The 23,361-nt window shown below is 45.1% G+C and overlaps 1 protein-coding gene and 1 pseudogene across 8 annotated transcripts; both read left to right on the top strand.

Moving 5' to 3' along the window:
• The first annotated feature begins 55 nt into the window (after positions 1-55).
• Positions 56-16,088, top strand: LOC123426713. 7 transcript variants are annotated; one of them, XR_006622305.1, is made up of 6 exons: positions 3,316-3,393; positions 4,637-4,702; positions 9,437-9,508; positions 9,589-9,801; positions 9,884-15,715; positions 15,800-16,088. XR_006622305.1 is itself a non-coding variant. In XM_045110583.1 (4 exons), the coding sequence occupies exons 1-4, from the start codon at positions 892-894 to the stop codon at positions 2,591-2,593; spliced, it is 912 nt and encodes a 303-aa protein (XP_044966518.1). In that variant the 5' UTR covers positions 56-891; the 3' UTR covers positions 2,594-3,023. The 7 variants fall into 7 exon arrangements, 5 of the variants coding, with proteins under 5 accessions (XP_044966518.1, XP_044966519.1, XP_044966520.1 ...); XR_006622306.1 differs by having other exon boundaries at positions 9,589-10,537; positions 10,615-15,715; XM_045110583.1 differs by lacking the exons at positions 3,316-3,393; positions 4,637-4,702; positions 9,437-9,508; ... (1 more) ...; positions 9,884-15,715; positions 15,800-16,088 and adding exons at positions 56-1,452; positions 2,074-2,150; positions 2,243-2,330; positions 2,408-3,023.
• Positions 16,089-18,778: 2,690 nt separating this feature from the next.
• On the top strand, positions 18,779-23,361 carry LOC123428314 (annotated as a pseudogene). Its single transcript, XR_006622529.1, has 10 exons — positions 18,779-18,787; positions 18,884-19,456; positions 19,551-19,935; positions 20,454-20,547; positions 20,637-20,843; positions 21,483-21,613; positions 21,824-21,873; positions 22,203-22,495; positions 22,636-22,739; positions 22,851-23,361. The product of XR_006622529.1 is annotated as a probable histidine kinase 1 (transcript).

Below are 23,361 nucleotides of genomic sequence, written 5' to 3'. Positions count from 1 at the left end.
CCAAAGCTTATGGATCTGCAACGAATTGAAGATGAACCAAATTAAAGCTATTACTTGCATCTGTCATATATACATACATATACGTCCATGGTCATGGATCCTAGTTAAACCATATCCATTATTAGTACTCCCTCTTAAACTAATATAAGAGTGTTTAGTTCATTACTTCAGTGATCTAAACGTTCTTATGTTAGTTTACGGATGGAGTAAACGGCAGTGCTACCAAAACAAGAATCGAACACTTCATACGGACGCAATTTCTAGATCATACTCCCTTCGTTCGGATTTACTTGTCGCATAATTTATAAAAATGAATGTATCTAGAACTAAAATACATCTAGATGCATCCATTTATATGACAAGTATTTTCGGACGGAGGGAGTATCTCCCCTAATAATAAAGCGCCGATCGTTTTTGTCGTACGTCGTCGGCAGTTTTGCACAAAACCCCCTCCATTTCTGGGTATTCAACCCGCAGTCCCTATGTGGATCTGGAAAAAAAACGTTTCCTCTCTCCCTCACTCGGTCTCCCTCTTCCCTGCTGCGAGGCTGCCGCCGTCGGCCACCTCGCGCCCGTCTCTGGCCAGATCCGAGCTGGAGCCGCTCGGATCTGTTGACCCCAACCCGGATCCACCTCGCCCCGGCCTTCTCCGGCCTCGCCTCGCGAGGGTCTGCGCTGGGGAGTCGTGTGCGGTGAGGGAGAGGAGAGGGACGTCGCGCGCGAGTCCGCGTCGTGGGCAGCTCCTGCTCCTGGTGGCGCCGTCGCGGGCTCACGCTGCCCACCGTCGCCGCCTGCGCTGCCGTGAGCCGGATCTTCGGCGGCAGCTGGTGCTGCGACGTGCTCACGGGAGGCGGCGGGGTCGGTGATGGAGTTGGAGCCGACGCGGGCGGCATGTCGGCGTCGTTGGGGTCGCGGAGGAGGGGGAGGCTGAGGGACGGCTCCTGCTCCGGCGGCTTCGGCCCGCGGCGGAGGAGGCGGCGGAGCGGCTTGGTCTCCGCCGAGGAAGAGGAGGAAGACGCCGACGACGCCGACGCCTGCTGCTTCCGCATCCGCAGCAGGTCCCTCCACCTCCTGGCCGGAGCCTTAGGCTCCTCCGCCGCCTGCTCCGCCTCCACCACCGCATCCTTGGCCGCCTCCGCCCTCGGCGTCTCCTCCGACCTCGCCGTCTCGGGCTGCTGCGTTGTCGGCGCCGGGGCCAGCGGAGGCCGCGTGGCCGCCGCCGCGGCTTCCGAGGAAGACGGGAGGCGGAGCGGGACGAGCTTGCCCCCGGAGAAGAGCTCGTCGGCGGGGAGCATGGTGGACACGGCTGAGCAGCCGGCGAGGAGGCCCTTTCCTCTTTCCATCCGCCCGATTCGATTTCGTCTTTGGACTAAAACAAAAATCGTGCGTGCAGGCGGGATACCGGCACATCGACTCCGCGTCTGCGCCAGAGCCTACAACAACGAGAAGGAGGTACCAAACCAACCCTACCCGGCCTCCCCCAAACCTTCCTGCACTATCTTCCCTTTGATCCTAATATATATATATATATATATATATATATATATATATATATATATATATATATATATATATATATATATACATACCTGTGTTGTGCTTAAACTTCCTGCTTGTTTCCTGCAACCAAGAGCGCACCATCACTGACAAGACAAGAAATAACTGAATAACAGAAGCTGGAACATAATTTTATGAGCATTCAGTTGTCCAACATGCTTTCGTTATGGGAATTTTGCTTGCTGGTTTCTATTCAAATGATGGAAATCGAGGGCCCCCCGCTTCTTCTTTTTTCAAAATAACACTAATAATTAGTGAACGGGTCTCGAAAGAGTCCATGAACATCCACCTACTTCAGATAAAAGAAAGAGGAACACAAAGAAAAACAAAACAACTGGTTTACAAAGCTCAAGTGACCAATTTGGACAACTTTAAAGTATGTACCAGTTGGAAATGGCAATCAAAACTCATGCTTCTAGCATTTGCCCTTCTGACGCCAGTAGATTCTTTCTTGTCTCAAGTTTTCTCCATTGAACTTGTGTAACGAATAACAGAATGCGCCTTTGGATTGTCCAGGTCGGTTTGGCTCTGAAGAAACTATTTGATGAGGCTGTAGTCAAGCGTGAAGATCTGTTTATCACCTCTAAGCTATGGTAGGCCGAATTTCTGGTGATATCCATGTTGTTATATCTCTTCACTGCTTCATGTCCAACTAATTGCTGGTTTAATGGGTGTGCTTTTTCAGGTGTGGTCATCATGCCCCAGAAGATGTGCCCGAGGCACTTGGGGATTCCCTCAGTGACTTGCAGCTTGAGTACTTGGATCTTTACCTTGTAAGTTGTATGGATCTTCCTGTTAAAAGTCACAGTTAAGCACGTTACTTGCTCGGTTATGGTTTCTGTATCTTCAGTGTCTCATGACCACAATTGGCATCTATTTAAAACAAGTAGCGGCGGCGGCGGGGCCGCGGGCTGCGACGCCGCAGCGGAGGCCATCGATCGGGTTCGCTGCGGCGCGGGGTTCGCTGCTGCAGCGGAGCGCGAGCGAGTTCCCTTCTCTTCTTCCTCGCTGGGCTTGGCACAAGGGAACAAAATAGAATGGAGGAGGGTGGCAGCGGTAGCTGTGCCGGTGCGCGCCGGCGGCGGCCCTCGTGTCGGCGACGCAGTAGTCGACGAGGAGGTCCGGGTCGGAGCTGCAGATGGCGGAGAAGAAGATGATCGTCACGAGCGAAAGGATGGCTCGAGAGATGGGAGCGGCATGGTTGGTTGTGGCGCCCATGGCTACGCCTCGAATGTATGATCAGCGATCAGTACATTCAGCAGTCACGGCTCATGTGCGTATGATTGTATGCTCCTTGGGCTTTGAGGAGTTGGCAGATGATGCTTTGAAGTTACTGTGGGTGCGAGTGGCTGCATTGGCTACGTTACGTTACCATTGCCTTGGAGAATGAGACACATATACTTTTGATGATGGAGGGTTTTCTTTTCAAGTCACTCTTGAACGTCGTGGTTAAAACTTGCTGAAAATCATGGCCTCAGACTTGCTATCTGAAATTCCATATCTCCTGTTGGAATCCACCTAAAACCTGTAGAACAGGAAATTCACTGATGTAGCGGCAGTGTTGCGATGACATGGCATTGTGCAGTTTATTGCTACTTGACCACGTAACATTGGATAGTTCAAACTTATAAGCATGCAACATTAGAATCGGAAGCAGCAATATTTATCAAGCAACACAAGCAAATTCCATCTTAAGCTTCACTCACAATATCATTTCAATATTTTGGACTGCTATTTATTGTCATTTTCATTGTGCAGTATTGCTGAACAGCCCATCGATCTTTGAGAAGATTTTCTCTGATGAGTTTATTCTTGACATCATAGGCGCCCTTGAATGTATGATTTCTCCTCCAGTCCTTTGTTTCTTCCTGTTTCTCCCATAAATCTTAAGCTGGTTGTGCCTCTTTCTTCGCCCGGTGCAACGCACGGGCATTTGTACTAGTTAGTACAAAAGCTCAAGAAAGATGCATTTTCAGTGATGTAATACCATTGGGATAATGGCTTTGATCATGACCACCGGCAGCAGAGAGGAGGGAGAGGGGCCTAACCATGCACGATTTGCTTATCGAGGCAATTTCCAGTGAGGGGGTGGAATAGTGGAACATGGCAGCTTTGATTAGAAAACAGTTGATATGATCATAGCCGCCGTCGGCCACCACGGCGCAATCCTCCAGATCCGCAAACGTTCCATGGCCACCCTCCAGTCATCTTCGTCTTGCAGCATCCTTCGCGCCGCCGCCGGGTGATCCGGGGGACTCAAACCACGTTGGCGCGCCCACGGCCTGCACGGAGGGAGAAAAGGCTCCATTGGTTCAATAAAGAAAACCAGATCCAAAACAGCCGAGTACATATCCTGCACTCCAGATCCAAAACTGCCGAGTACATATCCTGCTCCCATCGTACATATCCTCCCACCCATGCCCAAATACAAAAAAACAACCACAGTCAAACCCACGTAGCCATCGCACGTCGCCCAGCCCGAGCGCACGTCAAGGCTGCTGTTCTTCCGCTGCTCGCCGGCTGGGAGCCCGAGCGCACGTCAAGGCTGATGTTCTTCCGCTGCTCGCCGGCTGGGAGCCCGAGCGCACGTCAAGGCTGCTGTTCTTCCGCTGCTCGCCAGTTCTTGCTCCGCCCAGCCTGAGCGCACGTCGACGGACTCCTCCTCTTCCACCTCCGGCTCCTCCGGCTCCTCTTCCTCCTCCACGGCCGCGTCGGATCTCAGGTCCAGGCTCTTCTGCACCGACCGGTACATGCTCGACGCTAAGTCCTTGGGTCAGGCAGGTTGAGCCCCCTCTCCATCAGCGCCGTCTGGTAGACCAACCTCTTCGTCTGCTTCGGGCCCTCGCTATATATGATTCTTTTCTGTTTTTAAAATAATGGCTCTGCGATAATTTTGATATGGACTAAAAACTATATCTCTGACAAAAATCACTTACCTGGCTACCAACATCTTGTAGGTTCTGTCCACGTTGTTTTAACGCTTCAGCATATTGCCTTGTTAGCTCTAGATTGCCAATAGCATTTTTGAGAGCTCTTCCCTGCAGTACACAAAAAATAACCATATAACATCATATCGCAGTTACCAAAAGTATGAGATAAGGCTAAAGGAAGTATATTGCAAGACCTGCAAAAACTCCATGGACAGGTAATAAGCTTGCTTTGCATTCACTTTGTTGTAATAGTCATATGTTGCATTCCAATTCATTATCAGAGAATCAAAAACACTTCTAGCAGTTGCATGGTAAGCCTTTAGGGGTGAAGCGTGCTCTGGCGAGAACAACGGTGTGAAGTCTGCATGGTGCTGGATATTTGACGCGATGGCGGAAGAATCAATGGAAGTTAGCACGGCTGAAAGCAATTAGGAACAGATAAAAAAGAAAAGACTTCCCAACCAATGTTTTCTTACAATGTCAGGATAAAGAAATAGTAGGAGAAACAGAGCGCTAGCATGGATTCAATGACATCATACACTACACAAATCAGCAAGCACACATTATCCATAGATAAATGTGAGCATTTACATTGGTAAATTGTGAACATATGTGGAAGCTATCAATTACAGGTCAAGATGCAAATCCGTCTCAAATGATTCCAGGATGCATACAAAAATCTTAGATCAGAGCTCAAACAAAAGGCATATAATGTCAAAACCTAGGGTTAAGACTTCAGAGTATTACCTGTCCGAGAGAAGCTCCAGAGATGGGGGCACCAACAACGAAGGGGAAGCTGGGAGAAGCACTGGCAACACCAAGACCAGCCTGCTCATAGATCAAGAGAAGTTGTCACAAAATTTGTAACTACTTGAAACAAGTTTAAAAGTATATACATGTTGGTTCAACAGGTATCCTGGACCTACAGAGCACTAAGCATGTCAAAAAGGGGATCCCAGTTGCGCAAGATTAAGAACCGTGCGGTGTAGATTTATTTGTTTCTAGAAGCAACCCAGATAATAATTGCATCAGGGGCTCAATGCAAGTGGTTCAGACAAGTTAAGGCAAAACACTACAAGAAACAGCAGTGCTAGCGCTCTCCCATACATGACTTGGGCAATATCTAGAAAGGAGAGCCTATGAAATAGTGGCACTACATTATATATGAAATTGTGCAGACTGGATGCCAAAGAGCACAACAAGAAGCTACAAACAGATAAACATTTTCTTCGGATGACAATCTATACATTAAGTCTCAACACTATATTTATAAATTAATGTCTACCAAACAAGCTCAGAGAATGCAAAGATCAAATATCAAAACTCAAATCCAGAGGAATCAACAACTCAAGAAGAAGATAAACAGGAACGCACCTCCGCCTCCGCCCTTATTGGTCGTTCCGCCTCCACCCTTGTTGGTCGACATGGCTAAGTTCCCAAATCACCGTTGCAGCATGAGTAGATGGAACAAGAATCACGATCAAATAAGCTCGGAAAACATCGTGAGGAGCAAGCAGGGAGGGATTCGGCTTGCTTGCTCTACTGATACGGATACATGTATCAGTATCGGGACGATACAAATGCGTAAACTCAGCATTTTGGAAAAGCACCACTACAGGATATGTTGTACTATTTTCTAATTCAAAAAAATATATATGTATAGATAGAAGCTAGGAACAACATATTACTTTCTTGTTTGCTCTACCATGCATGCCGAAGCAGTTGACTATTAAGATCAAGAACACGGCGTAACATTACCACTATATTCCCAGAGAAATAAACAATATTTGCGACCATTCTTTATCTTAGGGCTCATGCAATATGAATTTCCGCTGATTCTAACAAAAGCTAATGTTGTAGTGTTTCAGGTTTCGCTCTATCTTTTCAATGCAAAGGCGAGGGGCTCAAACTATTATGACCATGTCAAAAACATTCTTCTAGACCTGTTGAGGACAACTGAAGAAATAGCAACATCCATGTGGAAAGATAATTCAATAAAGCAAGAAATCCTATAGTTCAGGCCCATATGAAGTTCACAGATTTTTTTAGGAAACGATCAGAGTTTTAGCCCCTCCCATTTGAGCTTACTGTGAAGCCTTGGTTGTTGGGAGTCAACTGGATGCATCACTCCTTCAAATACGTATTAAAATTGTTCCCCACAGTAATTCCTTCTATACTGCTGCATAAAATTTGTTACAGTAATAATGAAGTGGACATCTGTGGAAGTGTGTGCTGCCAAGATAAATAATAACATAGCTCATAGTGTGTAGAAAAAACTATATAGCAGAAAACAAAACATACATTCCATATTACTGAATGAGGTCGAAACTATAAGCCCAATAGTTTCCCGCTGATTCTAACAAAAGCTAATGCTGTAGTGTTTGAGGTTTCTCTCTATCTTTTCAATGCAAAGGCGAGGGGCTCAAACTATTCTGAACATGTCAAAAGCATTCTTCTTGACCTGTTGAGGACAACTGAAGAAATAGCAACATCCATGTGGAAAGATAATTCAATAAAGCAAGAAATCCTATAGTTCAGGCCCATATGAAGTTCACAGAATTTTTTAGGAAACGATCAAACTTATTATCATTTAGAGAACAATAATTGGAATTTCAGCGAAGTATTCAAATGTCCCCTACATAGTGTTTGTTTCACTCCAGTTTAGAGCATAGAACCCTTCCTTATGATTGTTTTTTTCTCAGAATCGCTACAGCAGAAGGCACGGTAATTAATTGATTGTATAATTTCATGAAGAATAGATTACTCTAAGTGCATAAGTAATTATTACTATTTTGCTTGCACATAAACAATTAAGTCTGGGACTCATTTTGAAGCTAGCGTTAGCCATAACTGTCTTGAACAGTTGAAGACCCACTTTATTTTTCTACACAAGTATACGTTAAATACAAAGCATATATGAGCATTCAGGTTCATGTATTTGACAGCAGTCAACACAAAACAGTCCAGCCTGGTTGTTACAAGTAGTGGAAACTGAATGTCCCCTCCCACTCACTCACACGGACACACCTCTCATGTGATTCCGTTGCAGTAATGCTAAGCTAGGAAAGTACAGAGATTGTGATCTCAGGGTTCAGATTGTATTGTGATTGCTAGGAAAGTAGAATATTAATACCAATGCTAACAACATTGAACCTGAAGCAATAAAGGAGTGAATTGGGTCATGCCGATAGGCTTAGGGAGTGACTACACCGTCGTATTTCCCTCGAACCTCATCTTGCTCTCCCCTTCTTCCTTACACCAATGCAGCTACTTAGTTTCCTCCCACTTCTCTATCATTCTTTCTGCGCCACCACTATTTTTAAGGGAAGTAATATACTGTGAATGAGATGTGTTAGTGTTCTGCTCAGTGTTCACTTCTACAAATTTCAGTAAGAAACTTAAAAGAAATTATATATATCGAATCGCTTGCAGAGAAAGATAAGTAAGATTCTGGAGACTCAATATCCCATAGCTGTACCACAACTGAGCCACCATAATCACAGTCACTTCGACATGCCAGAAGATTCTCACTACAGAACTCCATTGTGTCAAGATATCAATAATTTGGCTCTACTTATGTTGTTCTGAGAATATTGTACCAGGTTCATATGTTTGGCCATCTTAGTGCTTCCAATTAAGTCACACTGATTCACTTCTTCAAAAGGAGCAATTTCCTGAGATTGCCTTTTCAGAAAATGTATAATCTTCATAGTTCTCCTTAGGGTATGACCTGAAATCTTATCTAATCAGCTCTGAGGTTTATGTGGCGAGAGTATGTTTCGATTTGTACCCTAGGTTTTTTGTTCTTAGGGTATGACCTGCAATCTTATGCACTATAACAATTAATGTGGCGACAGTTCTCAATGATAGTTTATGGTACTGAAGTTTCTTACTTGGTTGGAATATTGGTCTTTAGGAAATTTTGCGCGGAGTGTAGCACATTTGTTTGCAGAGAGTTTAGTGCTAATGAAACAGTGGTATTTCAACTAAGAAAAGAACAGTGCTAATGAAATTAAACTGCTAAGAAAGGTATGTAACAACGTACCTGGATATGGCTAGAAAATTAGAAACTGGATGATTTTTCTGCTGCTTGCGAGTCATTAACAAAATTCCAAGTTCCTCTTTTCTAATCACAAATCAGAAAAAGAAATAAGAGTGTGAGGAAGAGATATATAGGAGGATGAACTTCACCAAAAGAATGAACGATCTGACAAGATTACAGAAAGAGGGGATTTTTGTTGAAGATGAAGTTCATTCTTATTATATGGAAAATCGCATAACCTACTTCCACTAATCACGCCCAACAACCAAAATCACAATTTTTCACCTGCTGGTCGTTCATTCTCATTTTTGCCCAAAAACTTCCGGTGGAAAAAGTGTCAAACTCTTGTTAGATACATCATAAAAACTTAGATACCTGTGAACTCCAAATGCACACACTAAAAAAGCTAGAACAAAGAATCAAATTCTTTGAATCCGCACAAGCAAGAAGACTCAAACAAAATGTACCTTGAGGTTTAATTTTGAAAGGAGGATGCAAGGAACCATCTGAATCTAATTATGCTTGTCATGAAGTCTAAGCCTGGCTCGACCTTGTTCTCTTGATTGCTGCATGCCACCACCATTATATTTAATTCGTGCAAACTAAAGTACAACCTGATTCGTCCATTATTTTGGTTTAACATTTACATTCTGTCACTCTCTTCATCTTGATAGGTGTTTTTACAATGCTGAAATTCTGTTATTATGACCAGTGCAATAAGCCATTAAGAGAAACTTTTATGTTTCATTGTATCATAAGGACTATACTATTCAAGAGTTATCACACCCTCTAATTTTCTGCCTTGGAGAAGACAAATTGGCCCATCAAAACCTGTAATTTAATTTTGTATAAAATCTAACCCATCACACCCCCTAATTTAATTTTGTATCTTGGCATATGAATGCAGTTTTAGTGAATAACATATACGAGATAGAGATGTCACACGAAAGAGGGAATCTTTATGATAAAGGAAAAAGAGGTATGTCTATGCCCATCACATGTCTGCATATAAGGTATACAATGTTCTTTCACAACTTATCCTACATTAATTCTTATCAGTTGTTGAATATGAGAGGACACCGAGGCTACAACCCACCATTACCCACCGACCACTTTCTGGTTTTTCCATTCGTGACCAAACGGACACTACTAACAACAGTGTTTCGTCTTCCGACGATGATGAGAATCTGCCAACTCAACTCCGTATGATGGTTCCCATAGCCGGCAATCTCACGGCCTTTCGGCCAGTGCAGCATGTCGAAACCCCAAGTGGTATCTCCCTTGACCACAAACGTATTTTCCGTTAGCATTTATACAATTCATAACCAAAGTGGTCCATAAAATGGTTCTTCAGGAGATCATTCTCGTGAAGCCACCTACTATGATCATCGTGCATCACTTGGAGGAACACCTAGCAGCGCTGAGCATGATATTGTTTCATATATAGCGTCGAGGCTCAACACCTCACAGACTGGTCCTGAACACCTTGTTTCAAGCACAGTCATTACATCGGACAAAAGACAGAAAAGGCGAGACCAATATATAGCACGGAGAAATAGGTTAACACCTGAACAGAAGGAGGAAATCAATGCACATCACAGAGCAGCTTGGAAAACGAAGACAGATGGGCAGAGGAATTCCCGTCAAAGAGAAACTAGGCAGCATATGACATCAGACGAGAAGGAATAGAGTAGCACCCTTAGAATGACAGCCTACCAAAATATGTCGGTCGAGGACAAAGAAGAGACAAACTCCCGCCGAAGAGCTCGTGTGCAAAACATGTCACCCGAAGAGAAGCAGAATATGCGAGCTCAGCGAAACGCAAAACTCGCGGCTAGGCGCAACACCCCTTGCATTGAATCCATAGCAATGCTGCGACCAGATGCATCTAACTTAGCTGCCCCCAACCATATGTCGACCACTCATCCGTTCGCAGTCGGGGAACCCGCCGCTTCATCTCATGCCCCCGGGCCACCAAGTAAGGCTGGTCACGGCTTGGAATCAGACGGTAATCCCCCCATCTTTACACTACTTGATATGTCCATGTGTGTTCAACCAGTATTTACTAGCTACCTAACGGTGCAGGCGAGTACCTTAGTCGTACCCTAGGCGATGGAGATCAACAGGAAGAGCACATCAATGCGTCGCAGCAAGGCAACGATCAACCAATATACGAGAACCAGAATCATGCCCATGAGCAGAGGCATGAGACCAGAGCAGAGCGTAGGGCTAACCAGCGAGTGGACAAAGAAGGTGGAACTGTAAAGAAGATTCAAGGGAATGTCGTAAAATGAAGGGCACGCGGGAAGAACATACCAGAGGGTAAGAAGTCAGCATTGCTAGATCGTCGTAATGCAAGCTTTGAAGCTAAGCGGAGGACTCCCCGCCAAGAGGCAAGTACCTTAGATGTGAACAAATCACCAACAAGCTCATCTTCACCACCCACAGGAGCTGCTTCACTCGCTTCCCCCCCCTTCATTAAGCACGCCGTCTTACACCATAGGGACCGATGGTAACCGTATCATCTTTACTGTCCACCATGTCACCAGTCACACTAAACCTTGCTCCCCCTTCATCAAGCACGCCGTCTTACCGGCTCAACAATGATGCAGCTGATATGGAAGCCTTCCTCAGCAACATAATGGACGATGGTGCACTCTCCGATGGCCTCATGGATGATGAGTACTACCTGTTTGCTGGTGAAGGTACTCTGAGACGCCTTTCGCTTCTCGTCCATGTATACTATTCATTTATGATGTGAATCCTATCATGTCATGTTATGTCTCGCCGATGCTTGCAGGATACGACGCTGATGGCACGGACATCGATCAGCCCGTGGACTCCTCCGAAACGGGGCCTATCGACCTTGATCCTTTTGACTATGTCTACTCGATTATCCCAGACAGCACGCACATCCTGAAGCACGCGGCAAACTACGACCATTGCAAGGCCAGGAAGTTCCAGTACGAGACAGATGGCTTCTGCTGTCAAAATGGGGAAATAGAGTTGGCCGAACAAGAGCCTATTCCAGAGCTGATGAGGTTATGGTCTAGCGCAGATGCAGACTCTCGGCACTTCCGGGAGAGCATTCGGTTCTTCAACGGTCACTTCTCCTTCACTACCCTTGGCGTCAGCCTAGACAACAACTATACGAACATGAAGTCTGGGGTATACACGTTCCGGGCGCAGGGCACTATTTACCACAAAGTGCATTCGTTCGGTCCAACAACTCTTCCTAGACATCTGCAGTTGTACTTCTATGACGACGACCCCAACTTAAGCCATCGCAAGGAGGCTACCAAGAAATTGAACCAACGCGTAATCAACAAGTTAGTGGACATCCTCAGGGGCAACCCCTACTCCCAACAGTTTAGAAGTTTGGGTACCCACAAGGAAAACCTCGAGGAGTACCGCATAGACCTCAACATTGACCAGAAGCTAGATCAACGGAGATATAACAGACCTGTGTCATCCGAGGTGGCTGCGATTTGGGTCGAGGGAAACGATCTAGCAAAGAGGTTTAACCGCAGCATTACACTCTATGGGGACAACGATGAGAAGCATAGTATACATGCCACAGATGGCTGCTATGACCCGCTCTCGTATCCCCTCTTTTTCCCAAGGGGGAGCTTGGTTGGAATCCAAATATCCCGAAGCGCAATGTCCCTTGGGAGCTTGCATAGCAACCAAGACGGAACCACGATAACAATTCAGGTTTGCCCGTTTTCTATGCTTATATGCAAAAAAAGATAACATTGTCTATCCTTCCCATATGGTAACTAACCTTCTTCTATCACGTCTATGCACATAGGGGAATAGTCGATTGTGCGTCTCTGTCAGGGACTACTACTGTTACCGGCTACAGACACGCCCTGCAATATTCAACCCCATACTTCACGGAGCACGCCTATTCCAGCAGTGGGGTGTGGACATGTTCATCAAGATTGAGGGTTGTAGGCTGAAGTGGATCAAGGACCACCAAACGCAGATACGTGCCGATCTATATCAAGGCCTTGTGGATAGCATCGCGGTTAGGGAGGTGCGAGTGAGCGCTATTGGCAAGAGGATCGTGCTCCCAGGCACGCATCAGGGGAGCAACCGAGACATGAAGGGGAGGCATATGGACGCTATGGCACTGATGCAGACCTATGGGAAGCCTGACATCTTTTTGACTATGACGTGCAATACTAGCTGGGAGGAGATACTGAATGAGCTACTTCCTGGCCAGACACCCCAAGACCGACCAGATCTTGTCGCACGCGTGTTTAGGGCCAAGTTGGAGACCATGAAAGAGATGTTGTTCAAGAAGCACGTCCTTGGTGTTGTGGTGGCGCATGTGTATGTCGTCGAGTTCCAGAAGAGGGGCCTCCCCCACGCGCACTTCCTGTTGATAATGAATAGAGAATATAAACTTGTGGTGCCAGAGCAGTATGACCGCATCATATCCGCAGAGCTCCCGGACAAGCATAAGTATCCAGAGCTCTATGCCATGGTCGTGAAGCATATGATGCATGGCCCATGCGGTAATCTAAATCCCAAAAATGTGTGTATGCAAGACTTGAAGTGCAAGAGCCAGTACCCACGACCATTCAACCAGAACACCTTACAAGGAAGGATTCATACCGTGTGTATCGACGGCGGGACGATGGTCGTCAGGCTAAGGTCCGACGTCAGATGCTGGATAACAGATGGGTGGTGCCTTACAACCCTTATCTGTTACGGATGTTCAACTGCTACATAAATGTCGAGGTGTGCTCGAGCATCAAGGCCATCAAGTACCTTTGCAAATACGTATACAAGGGCCACGACCGAGCTTCAATCAGCATCGACCAGCCTGACGAGAAAGGGGTTGTAGACGAGATTAAAAGGTACATCGATGCGAGATGGTTTACTCCACCGGAGGCGATGTGGAGGATATTCGGCTTCAATCTTTTAGAGAGTTTCCCGTCGGTCCTACAGTTGTCGCTTCATCTCCCAAATATGCATAGTGTCACGGTCAAAGCAGGAGAGGACCTGACCGATGTCGTCGCCCGTGATAAAGCATCTAAGTCAATGCTGACGGAGTATTTCCTCGCTAATCAGCAGCATGTTTGGGCTCGAGACATCCTGTACAAGGACTTTCCGGGAAGTTTCACATGGCAGAGAGCAAAGTACTGGAGGCCGAGGCAAAAGCAACACCAAGTAGGTCGAATCGTGTCAGCACATCTAGCCGAGGGGGAGCGGTACTTTCTACGAGTGCTGCTCAACCACGTATCAGGCAAGACATCCTTCGAGGACCTAAGGACCGTGGACGGTGTGCTATGTGATAGCTTCCGTGAGGCTGCCGAGAGATTGGGCCTCATCGAGGCCGACAACACGCTTGACGAGTCTCTTACAGAGTCAACACAATTCGCGATGCCAGCCTCGCTCAGGAGGCTCTTTGCAACAATCTTGGTATTCTGCGAGCCAGGTGACGTGCGCGGTCTATGGGATAGGCACCTAGAGGCGATGTCTGATGACTACCGCCGATCACACACGTGCTCAAAGGCAGTGGAGCAGATGGTGTTGCTAGACATCAGGGGCATGCTACAGTCAATGGGCAAAGACATAGCATTGTTCCCTCTTCCGGACATCGACGAGACCTATGACACATTGGAGGCGAGGCAAGAGAAGTCACAGAGGAGTCCACCATCGAGGTTGACGCACGCGACGCAGCTTTACCGTCCTCGCTAAACCATGAGCAAAGGCTTGCATACGACGAGATCCTGGCAGCAGTAGATGCCGATGATGGGGGTGTATTCTTTGTCGATGGCCCGGGAGGCACCGGGAAGACCTTCCTATACAGGAAATTGCTCGCAAAGGTTCGGGGGGAGGGCAAGATAGCGGTGGCTACGGCGACGTCGGGCGTCGCGGCTTCCATCATGCCTGGAGGCAGGACAACCCACTCGAGGTTCAAGATCCCAATCAGCATTGAAGATGGGGCGTCGTGCAGCTTCACCAAGCAAAGTGGGACGGCCAAGCTCCTGCGCATGGCTTCCCTCATCCTATGGGACGAGGCCAGCATGACGAAGCGGCAACCTGTTGAGCCACTGGACAATAGCATGCGGGAAATCATGGGACGACGACACCAACCGTTCGGGGGGAAAACTGTCGTGTTCGGTGGGGACTTCAGGCAGGTGCTTCCAGTCGTCAGGAAAGCGTCACAGGGTCAGATAATCGATGCGACCTGCGGAGTTCGTACCTTTGGAAGGTTATGCGCCAGCTAAGGCTCGTCACGAACATGAGGGCGCATAACGACCCGTGGTTCGCAGATTACTTGCTAAGGGTAGGCAACGGCACCGAAGAAACCGACGAGGAAGGCAACATAAGGCTCCCTCAAGACATTTGTGTGCCGCCAACAGGAGACGGTGTGGACCTAGAGAAGCTAATCGACCATGTATTTCCTGCTCTAGACCACAACATGTCTGATCCAAATTATATGACATCTCGAGCAATCCTCTCCACCAAGAACGACAACGTTGATAAGATAAACACACGCATGATAGAGCGCTTCTAGGGCGAAGAGAAGATCTACCATAGTTTTGATAGTGCAGAGGATGACCCACACGGCTACTATGCCCCCGAGTTCCTCAACAACCTGACTCCCAACGGGCTGCCTCCGCATGCCCTCAAACTAAAGATAAATTGCCCCATTATACTATTGAGAAACATAGATCCAGCTAATGGGTTATGTAACGGCACAAGGCTTGTGGTCCGGGGTTTCCAAAGGAACGCCATCGACGCAGAAATCGTGCTAGGACAACATGCTGGTAGGAGGGTGTTCCTTCCTCGGATACCTCTTTGTCCATCCGATGATGATATCTTCCCTTTCAAGTTCAAGAGGAAGCAGTTCCCTATTAGGCTCAGCTTTGCCATGATGATCAACAAGGCGCAAGGACAGACCATACCGATTGTCGGGGTGTACCTACCGGACCCGATTTTCTCTCACGGTCAGCTCTACGTTGCATTGTCTAGAGCCACCGCAAAGACGAACATTAAGGTTCTCGCCATCAAGGACGACGGCAAGGGTAAAGTCAAGGGCAAGGAACAAAGCAAGAATTCAAAGAAGCGAAAAAGATCTGAGCCCTTATTAACGACCATGAAGAACATAGTATACAAGGAAGTCCTTAGCACATAAAGTTGCCGGATCAAATTATACCAACTGAAGGTAAAGTATGTTCAGATCTGCATTACAGCGACATAACTATTGTAGAACTTAATGCACACTGACCCGAGTATTTTTGTCGTGTAGTACTCGAGGGAGCATTGTCAGTCTTAAGAAACCATGATTATTCCTTCCGCGATATCTGCCCATCCTATACTTGGTCAAAGCTGCACCTATTCAAGCTGGAAATAACAAGAGACAACGTGAAGGTTCGACCAAATACAGGAGGAAGATGCATTGACAGTGACTTGATAAAAAAGAACAAAAATGCTAACTATTGTCTTGTTGCCAAAATTTACGTTGTTTTGTTATTACACAACCACTTATCTGTGAGTGTGATATTATCAATATGAATCGTGTGGATCTCTATTAAAAATGCTCACGATGTCCAAATGCATGTGTCGTTTGTAATCAAATGCGACAACAAGTCAGATTGTAGTTACCAATGCTTCCTTGTAGTACTTACTAGCTAAATACCCGTGTGTTGCAACGGGGCTGAAATATTTTAGTTGTGTTCCGCATCAATTATTTAAAATATGTAGTATCAAAGTTGCAAATTCCTTTGGCAACCTTTGATAACCTGACCAAGAAGCAGCATTGATGTTTCAAAAATAAGTAGCAGCATTGAGGACAATGAAGACCATCTTGTCCCGTCAATTTATGTTCGTTTTAAAAAAGGCATTATTACATCGGATATAATTAATATTGTGGAGCATGTATAATAAAATTGGGATCACACTAACTTCAGGGTTACAATCAAGCTGCGATTTTAATGGTGATCTAAATATATATGTTAAGAAACAATATGCATGTGTTACGGTGTGAGCGCCCCTACAGCCAAACACAGTTAAGAAAATGGCAGATATAGCATTGCATTCATATCATTACCATTAAGCTTCTCGACCAAGAGGCTAGCAGAATTAGGCTGTGATACAAACATGAAAATTTTCAGTAAAACAGGGAATTTTCAAACAAAAATATTGTTTCAAAGCAGTTGTAGATACCAATATAGCTCACTTACATCTCGCAAATCAGGAAATTCATTAACAGCAGCATCACCTTCTTGAGCATTTACTTGAATATATCAAGACAATGATCAATATCAGACGCTTTGAGACACAAGAAGCAGCCCTCACTCTTCAAATTCAACATTACTTTCCTCACCAAGTTCTGGCTGGCAGTAACTTCACTACCACATATCAGAGACTTGGAAATAGTATTAAGCGTGTTAGAGCCAAGACACTATAACAAAATAGAAAAAGAAATAATATCAGCTCAAAGCAGAACTCACTAATTTAGGATCAGAATTTTTTTCATATTTCTTGTAGAGATAAAAGGGATCCCAGATAAGTTCTGAATCAAAGTAAGAATGACATTACTCATTGGTCTTCATGCAGAAATAAATTATGTGCTAAAAATATTAAGTTAAATATGTCAATTACCTAAAGCTTGTTTCCCTACATCATGAAAAACTGCTGGGCCATCCGATTGAGTGACACGGTATGCTGCCCCTACAATTAAAAATTGCAGTGAAGATCACTAACATTTACCGTGCAGCTCCTAACAGCAAGTTAAGAAGAGAGGCAGTGGTTTGTATAGTAGTAACAAAACAGCTAAAATATCCAAAGTCCATGCTACCATTTTATCAAACAATCTTTTCATATCATATTTTATATGCCGTGGCAACGCACAGGCATTTAACTAGTCTCTACTATTAAAGCAGGATATGCAGTCGTGATGGTTCGACCAGAGCGATGGTTCGACCTCTCGTTCGCTCGTCCCCCCACCCACGTTCTCCTATCACTGATTTTTTTTCCAACCCTCCGAAAACCAAACAGTTCAGTAAAGAAAACCAGATCCATAGGCCTCGTCTACGCTAGAACCGCCCTCCCTAGGGTGGAACCGTTCCCGACACCGCCCGGTCCTGCCCTCACCCCGCCCCCGCGCGCTAGCTGGCGCCGCTCGGTCGCCCGCCCTCGCCCCTGCCCCCGCGCGCTAGCCGCCGCTCCCGGCCCTGCTCGGGCCCGCCCTCGCCCCCGCCCCGCGAGCTCGCGGCCGCCCCCACGCCGCTCGGTGCCGCCCCCTCCCCCGCGCGTTCGGGCGCAGCCTGCGTCAGGAGAGCTCGGTGTGGTCGTGCGGCAGGGACGACTTGTTCTCGCGGTCGTGGTCGTTGTGGGACGAGGACGACGAGGAGGCGCTGCGATGGGCGACGCTGGAGAAGCTGCCCACCTATGACCGCGCGTGGACGACGGTGCTGGCCATGCCGGAGGGGGAGCTCAAGGAGGTGAACGCGGACAAGCTGGGCGCGCAGCAGCGCATTGCTTCGGTCGGCGACGACCACGAGTGCTTCCTCTCCAAGTTCAAGGACCGAGTCGACTGGTACGCCGGCGTCGGTAGAGGCGACGCTCTCCCGGCCGGAACCATCGTCGAGAGGCTGATCCACCTCGCGTCCCTGGTGGCCGAAGACGACGACGGCGGCAACACGTCGGTGAGCAACCTCGGGAACCACGCCGGGTACTACTGCCTCCCCACCACCCAGGACGCCAGGTGAGCGAGCTCACTCGTCCAGTCTCCGGACGGCCTCTTCCTTCGTATTGCCTTGCCCGTGAGGATCCTGTTCCTGTATCTTTGACATCTGCCACTGTTGTGTTTAGGCTCTTCTACTTCTTCTTCGAATCTAGGCGACACAAGAAGGAGGACCCCGTGGTGATCTGGCTGACGGGAGGGCCCGGATGCAGCAGCGAGCTAGCCCTCTTCTACGAGAATGGCCCCTTCCACATCGCGGGCAACATGTCGCTGCTCTGGAATGAGTTTGGCTGGGATCAGATAGATATATACACGCAGTTTGTGTGCTAATCAGCCAATCCGTGTGGTATTTTTCTTATAGATCAATTGTTTGGATACTGTATTCTGCTCCTCGATCGTTGGTTTAGAACCCTGTATGATTAATCTTCTCTCTGTTTGGAACTGGATATTGGCTGCTGCAGGAGTCGAATATTATCTATGTTGATCAGCCAACTGGGACTGGGTTCAGCTACAACTTCGATTCGCACGATACCCGCCATAATGAAGCGGGCGTTTATCAACTGCATTCGTCAGTAATCAACACCCCTCATGTGCAACAATTCCTGACGTTGTTTGATTAAACATATTTTATCCTGTTTGGACCAGGTAACGACAGTGCTAACTATCGAGAATCACGGGAAGGACCACGAAGACGCGCTCAAGGATGTTGAATTCAGAGAGCAGCCCGCTCGTGTGGATCTCAGCCGGCTAGCGGAAATCGCAGATACCGAGAAAGCTGCTTCTCAAATGCAATACTTCGTGAAGCATTGGGAATATAGGAGGGCCAACAATGCCCGGCTCCTGAATGAAGAGCTCGGTCGTCTCTCCCAACAGCGAGAAGAGATTGAGCAAAAGAAGCAGCAGATCATGGAGGAGGACCAACGTCACAATGCCCTCAAGTGTTCGAGACAAGAGATTAATGACCCTTCTCATGACGAGGATCTTGAAGAAGATGCAGAGCATGACAGTACCCCCTACTGGAAACGGCGAGCGCTGCAGTCGGAGAAAGCGCATGGGGTAAGCTTGCAAAGGGAGCGTTCGTTGGAGGAGAAGCTGGGGGAATATCTCAAGAAATTTCAGCTAGAAACACTGGCGGGGGAATTATCTGCCATGTTAAAACGGGGCGATTATTTCTTGCACCTGATTCTCCAAAGTGCCCCCATTTTGATTGCTCATCAGGTCTGCCGTTAGTGCTTTTCCACACCTTTTCCAACTTCCCCTTAAATTTGATGATATATGGTAATAATAATAACAATTTATTTCTTCTTTTTAGGATGTCGAGTTACGGTACTGCTACATTTTTAATCACTTTCCGACACTTGCGGATGAGCTGAATGCCTTTGCCATTGATTTTTCCGCTCCATATAGTGCACTGCTCTTTAATCCTGAAATTAAGTTGTATTTTTGTCTGGTTCACAATTTGTTTTCAGGATGTTATTGGTAAAATAGACCATGAGATATTGTCAGGAGAGGGTATAGATGAGATGAATAAGGTCAAGAGAGAGGTTATGGCCAAGGGTATACCGATTAAGAGAGAGTTTTTATTTAACACTCCATTATTCGGACCAAAGACCTTTGTGGTATACATCAAACCAGTTTTGAGTAAAATAGGGGAAACAATCGGTGTGAATTATGTTGCACTGGACATAACGGACCAGGTAATTTGTTATATTCATTTCTATCATATTCATGTTTCTTCAATTTCCGTTCTTTCAAAATCTAGAGAATAATAAGATATTATTATGGTCTCAGTATTATTTCGAGACTGATTATGTGTTTTTTGTTTCCCTTGTTTCTTGTGCACAATTGTACACCTTTTTCTTTAGTGAAAATATCATCGTCATCCTTGTTGGCTTCCGTTAATAAATAGCATCGTCATCCTTGCTGGTCTTCATGAATAAAAATAGCATCGCCATCCATGTTGGTCTCCATGAATAAAATAGCATCCCAATCCTTGTTGGTCTCCATGATTTCTTCTTTGATAGTGCACATGAAAAGTATTGTGAAGTGATCTCACAAACTGTTATTTGAGTTTGAGGGTATTTTCCGCATGAGCTAAGATACCATTTTCATTTCAAAATAAATTTCTTCGAACTGAATCTCATTTCATGTCGTTCTACATTGAATTACATTTTATTCCACGCTTCTGAACTGCGTCTACTTCCTTGAACTTCAGGTCAAAACAAGAGAGAAAATGACAGACATAAGGGTGAGGGAAGCTGTTCAAAAAGCCAAGGAAATAGAGCATAGCAGATCACCTAATATTACAGGTTTGCATGGTGTACATTTTACTCTAGCATTGATTTATTGCATTTTGATTCAGAATTACACTGAGTACTTCCACTTGTCAACAATGCAGAGGACACACCGCAAGCAAAACAAATGTTAGCCACAATGTCACATGAGATCGGATCTCCCCTTTCAGAAGTCCTTAGGATAGCCGAGCTTCTTGCAACTACCAAACTGGATCAAGAACAACATCAGTTGCTAGAGCTTATGTTATCCTCTGGAAATGTTGTGTTTCAATCGATCGATGGCATCCTTGGTCTCTCCAAAGTGGAATCAGGTATTTCAAAGAATATGGTATTTAAGAGAAATCCTTGTTAGGAAATGGACTATTAGGCTATCTATGCAGGGCTGCGGGTAGGGATCCCGGGCATTTTTGTACTTTGGAAGGCGCTTAATGATGCGTTGTTCCTTTAATTAGTTACATTGTTGTGTTTCCTAGATAGCTCCGACTGGCTGAGCGCATAACTAACTTGGCAATTGGTTGATAATTAGTACTGATTCAGTTCTTATAATGCAAAGCCACGACAACACTGGTTGATTCATGCATATATACATATAGTATGTAGTACTCCTTCCGTCCTGAATTACTTGTCATATAAATGGATAGACATGAATGTATCTAAAACAAAAAATACATCTAGATACATCCATTTCTGCGACAAGTAATTCTGGATGGAGCGAGTAATATTTTTGACTATTTTTAATTTGGCATAGGGCCACATATATATTAGTTATGTGTAGCAAATAAGTCAAGAACGATGTTTCCGAATAGAGATGAGTTCTAGGTACCGTTTCAGAAATAATCTCAAAAGTCGGCATGTGCATTATTATTTGTTTCTCTAATTATTTATGTATCTTATATGTGTTGAGCACGCTTGAGATCTGAAGTAGATTTTCCCTACCTTTATTATTTCAGGAGTTATCAAACTACAATCTGCGATATTTAGGCCAAGGGAAGTAGTTGAACATGTACTCCAAACTGCTTCTTTATTTATGAAGAAGGAGCTGACTCTTGAAGGGCGCATAGGTGATGATGTTCCATCAGAGGTACTGACCATAATCCATCTTTTGTTCCATACTTTTTGTCTGTATTGTTCAGGTCTGTTAATGTATATGCAACTTGACTTCAATTGCCTTAAATATAATATTTACGAACTCTTAAGTAGGAGAGATCTTTTGAGGTTGAGGTATCCAACTGACTTACAATTTACAAATGATATCTTCAAGTTCAGCTATGATTTTTCAATGCCTGTATAGGTCATCGGTGATGCGCTAAAGATTCAGGAAATTCTGACAAACTTGATCAAGTAAGCTTCTATTTCATTTATTAGGCATACTGTCATTCTTAAGAGGTTTGTTAAAGATAATACTCCCTCCATTTCTGTATACAAGGCCAGTCCGTTTTTTGACTTATAATTTTAATCAACAAAATATGGGTTATATGTCATCAAAAATATATCATCTGAAAGTTCTTTCAAAGGTGCAACCAAAGATAATACTTTTTTGTGGCATATAGATCACTTTTTGTTGATAAAATTGATGCTCAAAGTTAGACATAAAAATATGAAGTGGCCTTGTAAACTGAAATGGAGGTAGTACGAAATGTATATTTGATAATATTTAATGTTTGAAACAGTTTCAGCAATGCGGTGAAGTTTACACAAGACGGGAAGGTTGGGATAAACCTTAATGTTGTAGATAAGCAGCAACTGGAATGCCAAATAGAACATATAAGACCTCATTCTGCAAGCCCAATTAACACTGAGACAGAATATTATCCTGCCTCGTCAAAAATTTCTGATAAAGATACCTTGCGTTGCTCAAACCATGAAGAAGCTCATCAGAATGGCATTCCATCAAATGAAAATTCTACGGGGGAAGCTGTTTGGCTTTGCTTCGATGTTTATGACACTGGAATAGGAATACCAGGTTTTCGCTGCAACTTTGGTTATATATCTTCATGATCATAATTTACATACTTCTTGACGGTAAACATTTGTAGAGAATTCATTGCCGTTTCTGATTCTTATTCGTATTTGTTGGTTCTTTCGGCTTATGATCATCTGCAGAGAAGTCATTGCCGTTTCTGTTCAAGAGGTATATGCATGCCAATGAGAAACATACAACAAAATATGGTGGGACGGGGCTTGGCCTTGCTGTCTGCAAGCAGTTGGTATGAATTTGTTTAGTTTGAATGCTTGATTCATCAGAAAGACAACATTAGGATATTAAGGTGTTTTTGTAAAATTGTGTAACAGCTATTTGATTTTTCACAATGATTCAGGTGGACTTGATGGGTGGTACTCTCACAGTGCTTAGCAAAGAGAATGAAGGGTCAACATTTACAGTCATGTTTCCCTGCATAATTCCTGCAAGACAAGCACAATGATGCTCCTCACAATGGGAAAAACTCGTGTACCAGAACTTTCAGTGAGTACTACATCGGTCTAACTACTGAAATACCAGCTCCTGGAGAAGGGCAAAGATGGTCCAGGGCTGAAGCATGGGTAGTATAGGCCAAAGAATGTGGTTTACAGTTTCCTTACTGTTCTGTTAGATCTGATAAGGTGTTGAGTTGTAGCTTCATACCAGCGATTAGTATATGTATGTAATCAAGAATTAGAAAATACATACAAATAAATTGCAATTCCAAAACGTTGAGAACTAAAAAAGGAGAAGAATGCCCAAACCTACAGACTTGTAATTAACACTTTGCACTACATGTTGCTAATGGGTCATTCTGTCATGTAATGTGTATATACAAAAATGCAAAAAGATTTAAGGCTTACACGAAA

Source organism: Hordeum vulgare, chromosome 2H, assembly GCF_904849725.1.
Source record: "Hordeum vulgare subsp. vulgare chromosome 2H, MorexV3_pseudomolecules_assembly, whole genome shotgun sequence".
In the NCBI taxonomy this organism is placed as follows: Eukaryota; Viridiplantae; Streptophyta; class Magnoliopsida; order Poales; family Poaceae; genus Hordeum; species Hordeum vulgare.
This window is presented reverse-complemented; position numbering and strand designations above follow the sequence as displayed.

What these genes read in the sequence shown, in the direction of transcription:
- LOC123426713 (XM_045110580.1), top strand. Translation starts at nt 13,204, where the DNA reads ATGCTGGATAACAGATGGGTGGTGCCTTACAACCCTTATCTGTTACGG.